Raw genomic sequence first — 18,491 nt, 5'->3', positions numbered from 1 at the left:
CATTATGTAAAGATACTCAGACAATCAGATAATTACATCAAAAACATAAATTAATTTCAAAAACTTTCTTCAAAAGTCAGGATAATGTCATGGGCTAAGAGTCAAGAAACTCAGAGGCTGTCAGTTTTCATGACCTGTGTAAATATTTGAACATGAAATCTTTAGCTCTTCTGTCTCTGTGGATACTTTTTTCCTGTCAAGTAGGCTTTAAACAACTTCCTATAACTGAGACATATCCTACCAAAGTGTATGCCTTACAGTCTTTCTGTCAATATTCACCATTTCATAAGCTGTGAACTTTTTATTCTTTTTTTTGTGTGTGTGTGTGTAATTTTGGGCACTTTTCCGTCTTCACTCAAACCCTTTTTGATCTCAGGTATTCTTCACACTTTACATATCATCAATGATCTGAGAAATCTCAAATCCAAACTTCCATGTTAACATTTAAACTAAACTCCAGATTGAAACATCAAATTTGCTACTAAGAATTTCCATGTGTTCATGCAATGCACATATCATAAAAATCTGAAATAATATTCTCTAATCCTCTAGACACCTACCTCCAATTTTGCCAAACTTGGAAATTTTTAACTACATACCTCCTTTTAAACAATATTGGAGTTGAGATCACCTTCCTCTTTTTTTCTTGCAGTCAACATATATTTTTCAAGCTAGGATTGCCAAATTATCTTCAAAATGTATCCAAAATTGTCTTCAGTGGTTTGTTTCCCATTATTTAGTATGTTGACTTTTGCCTGTTAGAGGAATATAGAAGTTAGGAATCAATCCTTTTTCTCTATGAATGGAGAAATCTATATAAATGATGGATGCAGTGATATTTAGGCAAAATAATATTGGTAAAAATGTGTACACCCTCAGTGGCATTGGAAAATTAAAAATACAGAGGTATAGTTATCTAGATGAAGTTTTTGCAATGGTCATTGAAAAACCACTGGAATTAAACTGTTTGAAAATAGACCAAGCCTTTTAGGATAAAACATGGAATTAAGATTTTAACCAATTATATTATTTCACTGGTTAGCAACTAAGACCGATATTTGATATCACTATTATATGTAGGTGCCAGTCCAAGTCCTGGGCAGATTACCTTTTTCTTTTTAAACATATACTTATTTTAATATCTTATGATATAGTTTCATAGGCTCTTGAATTTCTCTTCCCACCCATATTACCCCCCACACTGATTTCCCCTATATTTTTGCAATAGCATAGTCTTTCATAATCAGTCATAACTCTGTCATTCTGCTATTTAAGGGTATCCTGACATTACAGGTATAGACACAGCACCCTATTGTCAAGATATAGTTAACGGTTTCATTGACAGTCCATCTTTGATTTGGAAGTAGAGATGCATGCTGCATCGTATCTTCACATATGGATATGATAGTCTCTATACACAGTTACTATATATGCCCTTAAAATGACCAATATGGAGGTGAAAGAATGAAAAATGAAATAAAATACAAACTTCTTGAAGCAAATGATGCTAATGTGTGACCTATGTGTCAGTGAAGAAATCAATAAGAAAAATGAATACATCAAGCTGAGAAGCAAAGAAGATGATAAACAAAAATGAAGAAGAACCAACAGAATGGGATTAAATCTTTTAACACTGCACAGCTGATAGGGGTCTAATATCCAGGATTTACACAGAGCTTCAGAAACTCAACAACTACAAACAAGCAACCTTATGAAGATATGGGTGGAGGATATGAACAGGCATTTTTCAAAACAATAAATTCAGATGGCTAATAGACATATGAAAAAAAAAATGTCCAGGCTTCATAGCTGTCAGGGAAATACAAATGAAAATTAGACTGAGGTTCCACGTAACGTTAGTGAAATTGGTCTACATTCAGAACTTTACTAACTATGCCTGCTGGGGTGGATGTGGGGAGAAAAACACCCCCCTTCACTGTTGGTGAATACTATAACTACTGTGGAAGTCAGTATAGAGACTGCTAAGAGAAGTGAAAATAGATGAGCCGTATGGCCCCGCTATCCCACTTCTGAGAATATATCCAAAGGAAATGAAGTCTGCTTGTGAGAAAGAAATCTGTAAACCTGCATTTGCAGCAGTACAGTCTACAATATCAAAGAATATCTTTTTAATAACCAAGTAGTATTCCACGATGCAGATGTATCACAGCTTCTTTATCTACTTCTGACTGGCATGTGGGTTGTTTCCTTGTCTTTGCTATTGTAGATTGTACTACTGCAAATGCAGGTTTACAAGTGACTAAAGTACTTGTTTTGAACTCTCCAGGACCTCATATGTGCGCCAGTTCTGATCCTGTGCCCACACGGGAGACATGGAGGAGGCTCCAGGCTCCTTGCTTTGGATCGGCTCAGCTCCAGTTGTTGAGGCCACTAGGGAAGTGATTCAGCCAGTGGCAGATCTTCCTCGATGTCTTTCCTCCTCTCTGTATATATGACTTTCTAATAAAAAGAAATATTTTTTTTAAAAAGATACCCGGAGTAGTCTTGATATATACACACAGAGAGAGAGATACAGAAATAGATATAGAAATAAATACCAAATGAAGGAAATCAGGTAAACGACACCAAAACAGTGGGATACGTAATGATTTTTTTTTTTTTTTGGATGAAAATTCTGAAACAGGGGCAGGAGTAAACGAATGCACCCCAGAGTCCAGAAGAGAAAGAAAAGATGTGGTTTAGATGTGGTTCCTAAAAGAAAAACTTGCCAACCAGTAAAATTCCTGTTAATTTTTAGATGTTGAGAGCAGCCCTTTCCTGTGTTGTGGGAATTCCTTGCTCATAGATTTTCAATCAGTAAGCAAATCAGACACTGGAACTGTGAGTGTTGCTGTTTTACATTTTTTTAAGATTTACTTTTTTTTTTTTTTATTGGAAAGGCAAATATACAGAGAGGAGGAGAGAGAGGAAGATCTTCTGTCCGATGATTCAACTTCCCCCTCCCCAGCAAAAGCGGCCTCCAAAACCCGGGGCTAAACCATTCCAAAGCCAGGAGTCAGGAGCTTTTCCCGGTCTCCCACACAGGTGCAAGTTCCCAAGGCTTTGGGCCATGCTCATCTGCTTTCCTAGGCCACAAACAAGGAGCTGGATGGGAAGCGGGGCTGCTGGGATCAGAACCAGTGCCCGTATGGGATCCCGGTACATTCAAGGTGAGGACTTTAAATGCTATGCTATCACACCTGGTCCAAGTGCTGGATTTTAAGAAATGAGTGGACACAAGGACTCAGAATTATTACCCAGATCCAGAGCTCCAAAATTTGCACTCATGCAGGGTAAAGAACTTGCGACCAACAAATCCTCTCCAAGAGGTTGACTAGCTATGTAGGTTTGAATTTGGGTGGAGCAATAGCCCAGAGTTCTACCTGAGATGAGACAGGAATGTTAGAGCACCTCTGGCTGCTGCCAAATGGGGAGGGAATACTGGGACTAATTGCTTTGTTCTGAATCTCTCCACTCACCCAGATGCGAACACCATCCAGAACACCTTCTCGCTCTACATTGCACCCTTTGACTATAATTGGATATGTGTCCCCAGTGTGCACAGAACCCTGAGCCTCTGCAGTCAGACTAGATTGCTGCATGAGACTCAAGTCACAACTTGCAATTGTTCTAGTTGTTTGAGAGAGAGATTGTGAGGGAGAGTGTGCCCCCCAATTCATATGGAGGATGTCTCCTTATTTGGAGGGTTTAAGGACTTGCCTACACCAGATACCCTGAACCCACTGTCCACCGTGATGGAAAGGGTTATTGTAGGATTGGGTTCTGTGGCCTATTAGGGCCAGCTGAACCCATGAGATTCAGTCAGACCTGTTGGTGCTATGGGTAAGTAGGGGCCATTAAGGAGAGCTTGGTTCTTGTCTCATGTCAAAGAATTGCCACATAAAGCAGTGAGCAAAGGAATACTTTTTTAAGTCAGGAATCAAACCACCTTGCCACAACAGTCAGAGGGGAAGCTCTCTATGAGCTCAGAAAATGGTCAAATGGAGTCTATTAAGCACAATTCAAAGACTAATCAGAGGGTGGAGACAAAACACAAAACGTATCGAACAAAACCTATCAGAATTACAATTCTGTCTGGCTTAGCTCTGATAAAACATACAAGTCAAAGCCGTTAGAAGGGTGGGTTAATAACTTCTTTCTATTCTCATGATAAGATCAGAAATACAGAAGGGTAGGTTCACTGCCTGTTTGCTATTCTGATGATAAAACTAGAAACTCAGAAGACACTTGTTATTTTGTTTCTTGAAGGGCAGCTTCTTGGCCGAAGCAAGCATTTTGCACAATTTAAAGGTGCACAGGAATTTCTCCGCCTCTCATTCCAACAGGGATCTGAGTGTATTCATGTAACTCCTTACACTATAATGCAGAACTACCTTCTAGACTGAACGTAAAAGCCAGTGAGGACTGTGCAATTCTTTGTTGCCAGGATTAGAGATCTCTAAACAAGGCCAGATGAGGCAGGAGTTGTAGTTCCTCAACTTAGCAATCATGACAATTCATCCTTTCTCTCAGACGGATTCTACGTGCTGTTTCTTTGATACTTCACTGGGTTCCTTAGCTCTTGGGAAGGTAGTTGGTGCCTGGATGGGGTTCCTGATCACAACATTGTCTACAAATGGGTACCTGTTTAAGTTACTGTGCACAGATGACTATCTGTTCAAATTAGTGCATTTTATTACTCAGCCACCATCTTGTTGCAATCTCCCCAGTTTAATGTATTTTCCCTCAGTTCATTTCTTTAATTCTGTGTATTTGTGTTTGTTTATGTAGTGCAATGCAGAATACATGGCATTTCATTATAAAGATAAAATGAAAGGACAGATGTCTGATTGCTTATAGTTTAATAAAGTCATGGTTTCTTCTTTCATACATTTTATATAATAGTAAACTGTTTGCACATCTCTTCTTCACTAGGACATACCGCTTTAACTTTGCTCCTCCCACATTCCTAGAACTTTAGACAGACAGCAGGCATGTTGACTTCCTGTTCCTCTCGTTCAGGCAGCAGCAAGAAGCAGAGTGTGATTGGTCAGCAGAGTGAAAACAATGGATGCCAAATTTCAGCGTGTGGCATTAAATGACGGACACTCCATTCCTGTGCTGGGACTGGGCACCTATGCACCTGATGAGGTAATTATCTGCATTACTTTTCATTTCAAGGAACGAAAGAAAATAGAGCTTGGATAACTGGAGTACGAACGAGATTGAAAAGTCAGCCAGACTGTGTCACACTGACAGTTTCACATTTTTTCCCCCAAGTTCTCCAGGCTAGCAGTATTTCATGCATAAGATTGAGTTTAGTCGCATTTTGCTCTGCCTGACGGTCAGATTCTGTGGTCCCCTGCTGGTGATCCTGGACACTTGTTTTGCTACTTTCGGAAAGAGAAGCAAGTCAGAATTCATCAGGACGGCTTCTTAGTTTGCTTGCCTGATGTTTGATTGCAGTTGGAGCGATTTCTTGGCTGTTTTCTTAATTTAAGAAATATTTCCAGTTCCCAATCAGGAATGGTACAGGGAAATTTTTCTGTCATGAGTGGAAGTGTATAGGAAACGAAGCGAGAGTGAGGCTGTTCAGTTCAACAGTTCAAGGTAACCTTTAACTGAAGGTTACACAGTAATTACAGAAGCAGGAGACAGAAGATTTTTGCTTTGTGTTGTTCTTACCTCTGGGGAAATTGCCTAGACAAAAGTAGAATAATATGTTAAGGAAATGGGAATCTAACAAAGTGAGGCTAAGTGTTTCATACTGGCTAACAAATGTAGGATTCAAAGGAGTATGTGCATGGGCCCAATAAAGTGAGCGTTGTGGAGGGAACCTTACACGCTGATAGGGTTTCCTGATTACACAATCGTCTGACATGGTCTGTATATCCAAATTTAAACTTCTGTTTAAACAAAGACTTATTTAAAGTGTCTAAAAACTTTTCCTTGTATTTCTGTAATACTTTATATTTACTTTCACTTTCATCCATTTAGGACATGAGGAGTTTCTTCTTTCCTCTTTCACAAGCACTACATTTGACGAGGGTATGGGAAGCTGTTTTATTAGCTGAACATTAAAAGCAACGTTGGTCATTATATTTGTTTTTAATTTACTCACATTTCAAGATGTTGTGAATGCCATAATTTACTAACCCAGTATTTTGCATCTCTCAGGCAGTTTTTCACATAATAAAGTACAAACTATCACAAATAAACGATGCCATTCATTTTATCAAGAAAAATAATTTATACAAAGCACAGAAAAGAACCTTTGAAGGCACACACCAAGACTCATTTACATTTGACAGTGAGATGACAAGAAGTAGAGGGAAGGATGTAGGGCATTCAGCAATGTTTAGATGGGATTAAATGTCTTAGTGCCCTCACAGCTGGGAGGGGAGCAGCAGGCAGCACGTCTACTATCTGATTCCTTACTATTTTGTCAACAAATCAAGCTCCTCAAATTACTCAAATGTTTGGAAGCATTTGTTTCATTACCTGTCTATCCTGTAACAAACACTTTCCAGTCTCTATGCAATTTGTGAAGGCCAATGATTCTGAAGTTTAATTCTGCTTATCTCATATAAAAGAAACGGCTTATGTCTCGGTGACTACAATTATTTAGAATAACTTCTTATATGATACAGTTAATTTCTCAGGTCAATATGTACTCTTGAGTATAATTTTTCTGCTCCTTTTTTCTTTTCTTTTGCTGTGAGGGACAGACAAAATGACTCTGTAGAATAGGGTTAATATAATATCCTCCTATCTATTGAAATGTCTCTTATTCAGTTGAATCTAGATTGGCATCAGAAACCCTACACTGTGTTCAATTTCCTGACTTCTTAACATGGTGGCTGTAACTAAACTACCTGTCCAGGCATTGGAGTTTGTTTATCTCTGAATTTCTTTAAGGAAATAGAATATGCATTTATATATATTTCATATATATTATATATGTGCATATATTTTATAATTTTTGTAAGTTTTATAACCAAATCTCAAATTTCAAAAAAATCTTAGAAGTAGAGAACTCTAAAAACCAGCTTTTTTGATACAAATTTGTAAATTTTGCAAAAATTCAGTTCTTGCAGAATTGTGTTCTGTCTCATTGGAAGAGGACTCCTAGCTAATTGTGCTGTATTTTGTCCATATTTCATTCCATTCCATGTTTCCTTGTGCTAATATTCCTTTGTGAATTCACTATGTAGCAGTTAGGATATTAGCTTTTGGCTGTATCCTTTGAGCCTTCCATAAAAGCAAGACCTCAATGGACAACAGATCCTCCTAGTCAGTGGCTGCTGAGCTGCCTGCTTGTTCTTAATTAGGGAAGACCCAGGCAAAGAGGGATAGCTTCCTTATCCCAGTTATACAAAATCATCCAGACCTGAGAAGAAAAATGATTATTGTGAGGGCCACTGCTGGTGCATCACCTTTTTTCTAATCACATGTCTATCTCTCTCATATTTTTGGCTGCTTCCTCAGGTTCCTAAGAGTAAGGCTACAGAGGCTACCAAAATAGCTATAGATGTTGGCTTCCGCCACATTGATGCTGCTTATGTGTACCAAAATGAAGAGGAAGTTGGTCTGGCCATCCGCAGCAAGATCGCAGATGGCACTGTGAAGAGGGAAGACATATTCTACACCTCCAAGGTACAGTAGATGTGACATGCAGGTGAACTAAGCAACTAAATGTTTTGTGTGGAAATAATTATGCAATTCGGTAATTAAGGAGGAATTTCTTATGGCTACAAATTAATCACTGCTGTTTAATTTTTATTACATTTTATGTTTTTATTTCATATTTAAGATTCACAATCTTTACTTCTTCTTCTTTTTTTTTTTTTTTTTTCATTTGTGAGGATTTCCCAAGACACACTATCCCGGAGATCCCAGAGAGTGTTTTCATTTTACATTTTCTTTTTCGTTTTCATTCCTTTGTGTGTGTGTGTGTGTGTGTGTGTGTGTGTGTGTGTGTGTGTGTGTGTGAAAAAGAGAGAGTGGAAAGAGTTAGTGAGAGCTTTTATCTCTGGTTCACTCCACAACTTGCCAGAAAAGTCAAGACTGGACCAGCCTGAAGCCAGGATCCAGGAGCTTGATCAGGGCTCCCCTGTGAGTACTGGGACACAGTACTTGGTCCATATTCTGTGACTTTCCAAAGCACATTAGCAGTGAGCTAGATTGGAAGTCGAGCAGCCGGGTGCTCATATGGTATGGTGCTGTGGGCAGCAGCTTAACCCACTACATCATGGCACTGGCACCAGTTCTTCAATGTCTCTATGTTTTTATTTGTGAACTTTGTCAAACATAAATGAAACAATGGACATTATCGATATTTGATAGAAAATCATCTCTGACACCATAACCATCAGTCTTTTAGTAGGCCTATTAGTAACTTCTACAGAAGTGATGGAGATCATGAGACTAATTATGGCATAGGACACCCAAAAAGAAGGAAGCCTTTTCCTTCAGTGCTCACTATTCCTTGCCTAGTATGAAAAAGTCTCAATATTAGATGAAGTAAATCAAGAAATTTGACCAACATATTTATTCAGCGCAATTTCCACTGTTTAACCCTTCAGCTTTGGTGCACTTTCCTTCGACCAGAGCTGGTCCGACCAAGCTTGGAAAAATCACTGAAAAAACTTCAACTGGACTATGTTGATCTCTATATTATTCATTTCCCAGCAGCTCTGAAGGTAGGAAATTATCATCATCAAATTTGCTTCCCTTTTGCTGTCAGCATGACCCTAAATTTTAAAGACAAGTAAGTGATATTGATAAACTTATTAATTTATGAAAATGATAGAAACCACTCAAACTGGTTTAAACATCATAACTTATTGTATTAAAATGGAGTGCTTAAGCCATGAATAGATGTATAGTTTCAACTCACCACTGGAAAATGTTTTGTTTGTATCAGTAATTGTCTGCATCACTGTATGGTTTATAAAATTTTTGTAGGTTATTTATGTTTGCTTGTATTATTAACATTTGCTACTATTTCTGCATCTTCTAGTATTACCTTACAGTTTCTAGCTTTGCTTGTTATTAAGTAGAAGCTCAATATACTTTTTACAGTTCAAGTGCTTGTCTTTGGAATTATGTGCGTTAAGGAATTTCAGGAGTACTGATTGCTTGCCCTGGACCAAAGAGATTGAGAGCATGTAGCTCTTGAGTTTGACAGTGGAAGAGAAGCATTTTTCTAGGGGAAAGAACACAAGAATATGAAATAACATTGAACCTCAATACAAGGCGGAAAATAGTATTTATTTATTCATACACACACAAAGACAAAAGAAATAGCATGACATTATTTATCACGTCATTTACAATACTCATTACAAATACTGTAGAATGTTGCCCCAAGTATTTTATGAAAATTTAATGTTCCACATTGCAATACATCTGGGTATTTTGCTATGGTGTGGATACCTGGCTATGATGATATAATGATAAATGACTAATTCTCTTTCAGCCTGGGGAGGACTTATTTCCAAGAGATGAAAACGGAAAAGTAATATTTGACACTGTAGATATCCGTGCCACCTGGGAGGTGAGTATTTGGAGAAGTAAGTACAGAGGAATCAGGAAGAGGGAGAATTGTATCACCACCCACCTCACAAGATTGGTGTATGCAGCTTGGATATAGAAATCCATGTTCCTTGTAAGGGTTAAGGTGCTAAAGTGATGGTTGGCAGAGACACTACCGAAAGACACAGACAGCAACAGAGCAGAATTCGGAACAACGATGGATGGCACATTTTTTGATTCATGTGTGGTGATTTTCTGCTTTCTCAAGAAGAAAGCAGTAATCTGTTTTCTTGCTATCCTATGTCTACTATACTTCTCTCTGGTTTAATTTGTTCATTCAGTGCCCAGTAGTGTCTGTATTATTATTTTTTCTTTTTTAAAAAGATTTATTTATTTTTATTGGGAAGGTGATATTCAGAGGGGAGGAGAGACAGAGAGGAAGATCTTCCATCTGATGATTCACTCCCCAAGTGACCGTATCAGCTGGAGCTGAGCCAGTCCGAAGCCAGGTGCCAGGAGCTCTTACTGGTCTCCCACATGGGTGCAGGGTCCCATGGGTTTGGGCCGTCCTCGACTGCTTTCCCAGGCTACAAGCAGGGAGCTGATTGGGAAGTGGAGCTACCGGGATTAAAACCAGTGACCATATGGGATCCAGGCACTGGCAAGGCAAGAACTTTAACCACTAAGCTATTGCACCGAGCCCTGTGTTATTTTGTAATATTGTTCCCTTTAATGGTATCAATATGCCTTCATGTTATTCTAGTCAATTGTGGAGATAGTTCTTTGCAATCTTTTTTCTTAGGCCTTGGAAAAGTGCAAGGATGCAGGACTGACCAAGTCCATCGGGGTTTCGAACTTCAACCGCAGGCAGTTGGAGATGATTCTGAACAAGCCAGGCCTCAAGTACAAGCCTGTGTGCAACCAGGTGAGGACTCAGCCTTCCCTCCTTCTGATTTCCATTCTTCCCGCTCATACTCTTGCTAGGTTCCTCTTTGTTCTCCACATCTGTTTACTTTTTTTGTGTTGAACAGAGAAGTCTGTAGGGCATGGAGTGTCCTCCATTGTCTCTATGTTTGTTAATGTTAGTTAAAATTGTTGCAACATGTGACAGATTATAGGGAGATCAGAATGTTCAAGAAAGGCAGAAGCAAGAATCAAACCTCAAAGGGAAGATGGGATTTTTTCCCATATTAGTGAAAGATACATAGGAAAATTACATCATTTATTGATGGCTAAAGGTATTATTAATTAGTTGACATTCACAGCTTAGGTCAGCATGTACTATAATCAGTCTAATAGATTAAGTTAATGTTTATATCTTCCCTTCAATCAAAAGAGAAGATACTGTAGTGATCATCGTCGGAAGGGACATATATTTTATTTGCTTTCTCTTTCTTTTGTTTTAATATTCACATTGATATACTCATGAGGGCTTTAATTTTTTTATATAAAACAAATGAGAATTTTAGAAGTACTTCAAATGAGTCATACATTCTATTTTCTTTTTCAATTTTTTAAAATTATTTGTATTATTTTTCATAGGTACAGGAATTTCCCCTTTCCCTACTCCCTCTCTCTCCCTACTTTCCCATTCCACTGTCTGCCCCTCCCTTATTATTATAATAAAACAGTCCTTCAAAAAGAGTTACAAGTTCTGCATTGTGCTACATGCATGCACTATGGCATTGCAGGTATAAATAAAAACAGAAAATCTAGTATCATATTATCAAGGTACATTTAACTGTTTCACTGGCAGCCCACTCTTTATTCAGGAGTAGAGCTGCAAACTGCAAGATATATCCACCCCATTATGTATTCATCTCTGATCATCTATGTGTGCGCATGCATTGTGTGTGTACAAATTTATTATATATGTATTTGTGCATTTTTGTATGAATTTTGCCTTAGAGAGAACACGTGCTATTTGGCCTTTCAGAATTGGCTAATTTCATTGAGCATAAAGACTTTAAGAAATACCTTAAAATATCTTGTTCAAATTTCATGCTTCCAATTTGGATCCAGCTACTCATACCTTTAAATTTCCATTCATATGAATATTAGCATTGCATTTAGTCTTTTTTCTTTTTTGCATCTGTAATTACAGGTGGAATGTCATCCTTACCTTAACCAACACAAACTGCTAGATTTCTGCAAATCGAAAGATATTGTTCTGGTTGCCTACAGTGCACTAGGATCACATCGGGAGCCAAAATGGTAAAATACAGAATGTGTTTGTAAATTACTTTTGTTTGTGAAGTGTTTTGTTGTTGTTGTTGTTTTTTCAATACCTCATTTACAGAGTATTGTACTGTATATAACTGTCAACTGACTGGTTAGGAGGGGCAACCTTCAAATGATGTTGGTTCTGCTGGTCCAAAGATCACAGCTGGCAAGCACTGATCTAGAATGAGTCTCCTAGTCTGTTTTGGAAGCTCTCTAACAAATTGAAGGCCCAGCCTCAAGGTTTCAGTTTCTTCACCATTCCTGCCAGGGTGGACCAGAGCACTCCAGTTCTTCTGGATGATCCGGTCATTTGTGCCTTGGCAAAAAAGCATAACCGAAGCCCAGCCCTGATTGCCCTTCGCTACCACCTGCAGCGTGGGGTTGTGGTCCTGGCCAAGAGTTTCAGTGAGAAATGGATCAGAGAGAATATTCAGGTGAGAACCTCTTTGCTGGCGGTATCAAGACCTTGCACAGTATGCTTTGTCTGTATGCTTTGTGAGATGTTAAGACATCATTGGGCCAAGTCGGTTACTCTTTATTTGCCCATGTAGTTGAGATGTGCACATATTGCTGAGAAATATAATGATAGGAATTATGATTGAATGGAAAACACAAATCAGGTTTTTACATAAAATAGACATTTATTATGGAGAGCTGATATGCTAGCAAATATAAGTATATATTTTTTTGCTATTTAAAATGGTTCATATTCAATAGTGGAATACACTTCAAGCATGTTCTTGTGTCCTTTGAAAAAAAATCATTATGTTCAAAAATTGCTGTCTTAAATTATATTAGAAAAAAACTTTGTTTTATAATTCTAATTCTTCTTTGATGAGATATAAAAATCCAACTGTATCAAGAAGCTTTAGTGAATTTTTCTGTATATTTCAATGTTTGCCCTTGGATTCTCTTGGACCTTGCACTATGATCCCATCATCTGTCAAGAATGTAAGCTTTCATTATTTTAGAGAACTTCGAAATCTCCTTTGTGGTAATATAATGTATCTAGTCATGCCCTGCTACGTAATTTTCTGCCATGCTTTATTTATGGCTCAAGCATTTTGTTTGGTGTCTCAAAATGTTTGGAACATTTTGGGAATTTTCCACATTTGCAAATAAGCAATATAAATTTTTTTCTGATAGGTTTTTGAATTCCAGTTGTCCTCAGAAGACATGAAAGCTCTAGATGGACTGAACAGAAATGTTCGATACACTACTGCTAATTTGTAAGTAATACTGGTGAATGCTTTGCCTCAATTTGTTTTTGGAGGAGAAATGTAGGGTGATATAGTGTCTATTTTTCAGCTGTTATGGACTGCAATGTGGGTATCACCAATGTAGCAAAATTAAATACTTGCAAGATCATGTTTGCTGTGTCATTCAGACCTTATCAGGTTGAGTACGGTAACTGTAACCCTGTGTTCCTAGGCAGAAATCCGTTTCTCAAGCCAGCAACTTTTGTTTTGTTTTTGTTATTTTTAGTAAGTAATTGAGATACTTAGACTTCCAAAACCATGTGGATTTATAATGGAATAAATAATTGCAATAATTGGACCTGAATAGCAATCAGCTCCTCTAACTTTATTATTGTGAAAGTTGAGAACTCAAGTTTATAAATTATTTATGCTTGGCATTTTTGTTGTTGTTGTTGTTCAAAACTATATTGGTTGTTGAAGGTTTGGAGAAATGTGACTTATATTGCTCAATATGTGAATTTCCTGTAATCTATACTTACAGGTTTCTCTGACACCATTCTCTTCCCCACAACTGGGCACTTAATTACTTAAATATTAAAGAAGCTTAACATACATTTTTTTAAAACACATAAATACTAATTTAAGTGTCTTGAAAGTTTGGCAATAGAAACAGTTTTCTTGGGGAAAGAAAGCAAATGAATATTATTACAATAAAGCAACTTCATTTAGATTAGGCACTGAATTTAGATAAGGCACTGTTAATCTAGTGCAATTTAAGGGGGAAAAGTGACCTGACTGAAATGCCAGGAGCAATACTCAGTGGAGTTTAGTTATTGGTGATATCCATATAAAATAACTTCAGGAATAAATCATAACAGGCCTTACTTTGAATATTCTTTATCAAATAAGGCAAGATTTTTTTTTTAATTTTTAGAAGAATCCTAATAACACTCCTAGGCTATTTAACCATCAATTTCTAATAACTAGTGTAGAAAAAGGCATGTATACTATGCTATTTAAAATGTGCAAAGAATTTCAACATGGAACACCCATACACAAATTCTTATACCCTTCATATGGAATCCTTTAATGTATATTGATATGAAATTCTTAAATTGCTTTAAATCCTGTTAATGTTTGGAATAGTTTGAAAGCTTGTCATATCTTGTCCATTTTTTTGTAAGGATTCAAACACTGCATTTAGCTAGAGGGAGGCTGGTTTCAGCGGGGCAGTTGAAACAGTTTTTATTTTCTAAAATATGGTGATCTTAGAGCAGAAAATGAAGTCTTAAACGTAGATTTGAAATTAAAGAATGAGAACGGACTGAAAACTCCCAAGATAAAAGAGAGTTTGCAGCCAACAGAGTATCTTTTACTTTTCTTCTATTTTCTAAAGTATAGAATCTAAGCAAAAATGTACAATACATGAGAATAACAAGGATCATATATTCCTGCCACACATGGCATTTTTAATTCATTACAGAAATAAATGCAATAACGTATGAAAGCCCTTAATGTAGTGTAAAATATTAAAATGATACAATCATTGTTTTACCAGTATAGAGAATAAAAAAGACCATAGCAGAGACATAGTACAAACATAGAGAGAAGGTTATAAGTATGAATAATTCCTAAACTTCTGAGACAATTTAATAAGCTTTCAATTTTTATCACATTATAGTCCTTACAAAATATATAAATGGACTAACTTATAGGAAATGTTTGAACATTGAACTCTGTCTTATCTATGACATGCTCTCCATTTTTTAATCAAATACATTATGCTGTTTCATACGCTCTGATCTCACAAGTAAAAAATTAATTGAAAAGCTGCAAAATTGCTAGCTTTTACCTCTCCCCCCACAGAACTTTCCATACCTCCTAACAGTATGAGGATGTGCTTTGTTCAAAGACACACAGAATAAATCCACATTTTCCTAGATTTAGCATAGGCCTGCATATTACTTTTCATGCTGAAAGGTGCAACTAAGTCAGAGCAATGTGTTTGAATTCCTAAATTCTGCATGTTTTTCTATGTTAAGTTCCAGGCAAAGGGAAACGATTTGAAAAATTGTATTATGTATCTGTCATAAGTTCATGCTCATGAGTATAAACCAGTTCTAAAACAAGATTTATTTTTATTTGGGTGGGGGGAAGAGAGAGAGAGACAAAGAGAGAGAGAGGGAGAGAGAGTCACAATGGCTGGGGCTGAGCCAATCAGAAGCTAGGAGCCAGGTCACCCACGAGGTGACATAGGCTCAAAATGTGGGCCATCATCTGCTGCTTTCCCAGGCACAGGAGCAGGTAGCTGGATTGAAAATGGAAGGGTCAAGACTTTAACCAGCATCCGCATGGGAGGCCAGCACTTCAGGTGGCAACCAGCCTCAGCCTTCTATGAAATATAGCTTAACCTATAAATATAACATACTTTTCTATTGTACTCTAATGGTAACTCCATAGAAATCACACAATTAATATTCTAGAAATGTGGTCACTGAATTTAGATTGTTAATTGTTCTCATTTTAGTGCTGCTGGACACCCAGAGTACCCATTTTCTGATGAATATTGACACTGAGCCTGCTCTCATGGCTGCTGCAAATGTACCATGATGGAGACAGACGCCGGTGACTAGCTTTCTCTTCTGGTTGTTATGAGCTGTTCAGCCACTCAGCCTCAGCCTCAGCTGCATCCACGGGGCATAAAACATGGCATTAAGTTTTGTCACTCACTGAGAAATAAAATAATGCTCATTTATTAAATATTGTCATTGGTCATAGATTTCTTTACTTGCCTGATTTGTTTCATTTTGACTCCTTATTTCCTCAACTGATTTGCTCTTAAGATAAATGATTTGCTTAAAACAGTGGAGACGTGTGGCCAGAGACAGAAACAGAAGAGTTATAAGTATGAAAGGCAATAAGGAACGTTTTTTTCCCAGCCTTTATTTCTCTAGTCTTTCCTGGAACAATAAATATATCCTAGGGGCCAGAAGGTGAGGCAGTCTTGCACAGATGGAATCCTTCAGGAGCTCACTTCCAGCCTCTTGCAGATCAGAGCTGTTCACGATTGGGTAATATGGTGTCTGGGGGGGAGGTTAGATACGGGGAGAAGAGGAGTAGGCTTAGGAAGCATAATTGCAAGTCCATTATGTGAGAAATTGCATAAGAGGAAGTTGAGCAGTTGCAGTTTGGGAATATCAGCAAAGTTCTGTTGGGAATAATTGCTACACATAAAAGGTAATCTTTAATAGGTTTTGTCAGAGAGTCTGGCTTGAGCTTCCCCTTTAGCTGTGGTTTATAGAATAGTTTCTTTTACATGCTTCTGTCTCAAATCAAGCATGTCTTCTTGGTTTGTTATATACCAGCTGCATTAGACCCTAAAATGCAAAAGAAAAAAAAAATTCTCTTGCTTAAGCTGGCAAGCTCACTACTGCTGGAGACCAGCTCTGGCTGGCTTTAGACCTTGCAAAGGATGTGTGGATTGACAGGAACAAGAAGAGATGTGGACCATTATGGTATGATGCCCATAATGGACAACTCAAAAAAGCTGCTTTCTTTATACAGAAATCATCACAAGATTTTGCATGACATACAATTGTTTCATTTTTAAAAAAAGATTTATTTATTCCTTTTTATTGCAAAGTCCGATATACTGAGAGGAAGAGAGACAGAGAGGAAGATCTTCCATCTGATGAATCACTCCCCAGGTGACCGCAAAGGCTGGTGCTGTGCTATTCCAAAGCTGGGAACCAGGAAACTCTTCTGGGTCTCCCACGCGGGTGCAGGTTCCCAATGCTTTGAGCTGTCCTCAACTGCTTTCCCCGGGCACAAGCAGGGAGCTGGATGGGAAGTGGAACAGCCAGGATTAGAACCGGCGCCCATATAGGATCCCGGGGCGTTCAGGGCGAGGACTTTAGCTTCTAGGCCACACCGCCGGGCCCAATTGCTTCATTTTTTTTTTAAAAGGATTTCTTGTTTTTTTTTTTATTGGAAAGGCAGATATACAGAGAGGAGGAGACAGATAGGAAGATTTTCCCTTTGATGAATCATTCCACTTAGAGGCCGCAACTGCTGGAGCTGAGCCAATCTGAAATCAGGAGCCAGGAGCCTCTTCTGGGTCTCCCATGCTGGTGCAGAGTCCCAAGGCTTTGTGCTGTCCTCCGCTGATTTCCTAGACTACTAGCAGGGAGCTAGATGGGAAGCGGGGCTCCTTGGTTTAGAATCAGTGCCCATATGGGATCCCAGCACATTCAAGGAGAGGACTTCAGCCACTAGGCTATTGCGTCAGGTCCTAATTGCTTCATATTTACTTCATGGTTAAGAGGATACATCAACAATCCTCAAAAAATCAATATTTTACTTCAAAGAAAAACATTTTCAGCAAACCATTACTCATTCAAACCAGCAAGTCACCTGGCTGAAGCCAGGAACTCCACTGGTTGGTAGCACATGTGGTTACATAGTGACAAGTGATTTACTTATATCCAAAATCAATTTTCACTAAACATAAACTAATATTACTTAAAGTATCAAGAGTAAGGAATTAAAAAGAAACCTCATAAATAAAAGAAATTTATAAGGCATATATTGTAGATTCTTGATTGAATCTTATAATCAGTCATATATTAATTAATATTGCTTTTACCTAGTGCTGATTCAACTGTTTTTCATTCATTTATTAAAGGGCAGTGAAAAGGATGAGGGCAACTCAACCTTTCTATGAAAGGAGGGCCTTTAGAATAAACTTTTTACTTTTTCAAACTAGTTTCTTCCCCTAAATATAAGTGCCAATATAAGGTAGAATTTTAAACCATTTTACTCTGGGGGTTCACATTTGTCTTCCTTTAGAAGATGTCCCATATTCTTTCTGCTTTACATGGTGAGAAACCAAAATGCATCATTTCACGTGTTGTAACAGTTTGAGGCTGCAAGGTAAACAAGCTTTTTGTACTTCCATGGTTGCTATCTGTTCCAAGATATTAACAAGCCATTTCTTTTTTTAAAATTATTTTATTTTTATTGAAAAGGTATGGATATACAGAGAGGAGGAGAGACAGACAGGAAGATCTTCTGTCCGATGGTTCACTCCCCAGGTGACTGCAATGGCCGGTGCTGTGCTGATATGAAGCTAGGAGCCAGGAGCTCTTCCTGGTCTGCCACATGGATGCAGGGTCCCAAGGCTTTGGGCCGTCCTCAACTGCTTTCCCAGGCCACAAACAGGGAGCTGGATGGGAAGCGGGGCTGTTGGGATTAGAACCAGGCCTATATGATATCCCGGCACTTGCAATGTGAGGACCTTAATCATTACACTGTTGTGCCAGGCCCTAACATGCCATTTCTTATGGAGAACATTATGTATCTTAGAGTCAAAAGTGAGCACACAATACAATATTTGGGAACAATGCAGGCTCAACTGTGCTACCGTATGCTTTTAGCTGTGTTTCATTGTCTTTAGTTGCTAAAGATCATTTTACTCTAACATGATTGATAAAATCAGTTTCCATTAAACCTGTTAAGGAAATCATTTCACAT

At 38.0% G+C, this 18,491-nt stretch overlaps 1 protein-coding gene across 1 annotated transcript; it reads left to right on the top strand.

Moving 5' to 3' along the window:
- The first annotated feature begins 5,002 nt into the window (after positions 1–5,002).
- LOC121148049 (prostaglandin-E(2) 9-reductase-like) lies at positions 5,003–15,719 on the top strand. The gene is made up of 9 exons (XM_040968033.1): positions 5,003–5,151; positions 7,489–7,656; positions 8,586–8,702; positions 9,482–9,559; positions 10,340–10,462; positions 11,642–11,751; positions 12,029–12,194; positions 12,907–12,989; positions 15,487–15,719. The coding sequence occupies exons 1-9, from the start codon at positions 5,068–5,070 to the stop codon at positions 15,527–15,529; spliced, it is 972 nt and encodes a 323-aa protein (XP_040823967.1). The 5' UTR covers positions 5,003–5,067; the 3' UTR covers positions 15,530–15,719.
- Positions 15,720–18,491: the final 2,772 nt, after the last annotated feature.

The sequence above is a fragment of the Ochotona curzoniae genome, unplaced genomic scaffold, assembly GCF_017591425.1.
Source record: "Ochotona curzoniae isolate NIBS_2020 unplaced genomic scaffold, NIBS_Ocur_1.0 scaffold_4683, whole genome shotgun sequence".
In the NCBI taxonomy this organism is placed as follows: Eukaryota; Metazoa; Chordata; class Mammalia; order Lagomorpha; family Ochotonidae; genus Ochotona; species Ochotona curzoniae.
This window is presented reverse-complemented; position numbering and strand designations above follow the sequence as displayed.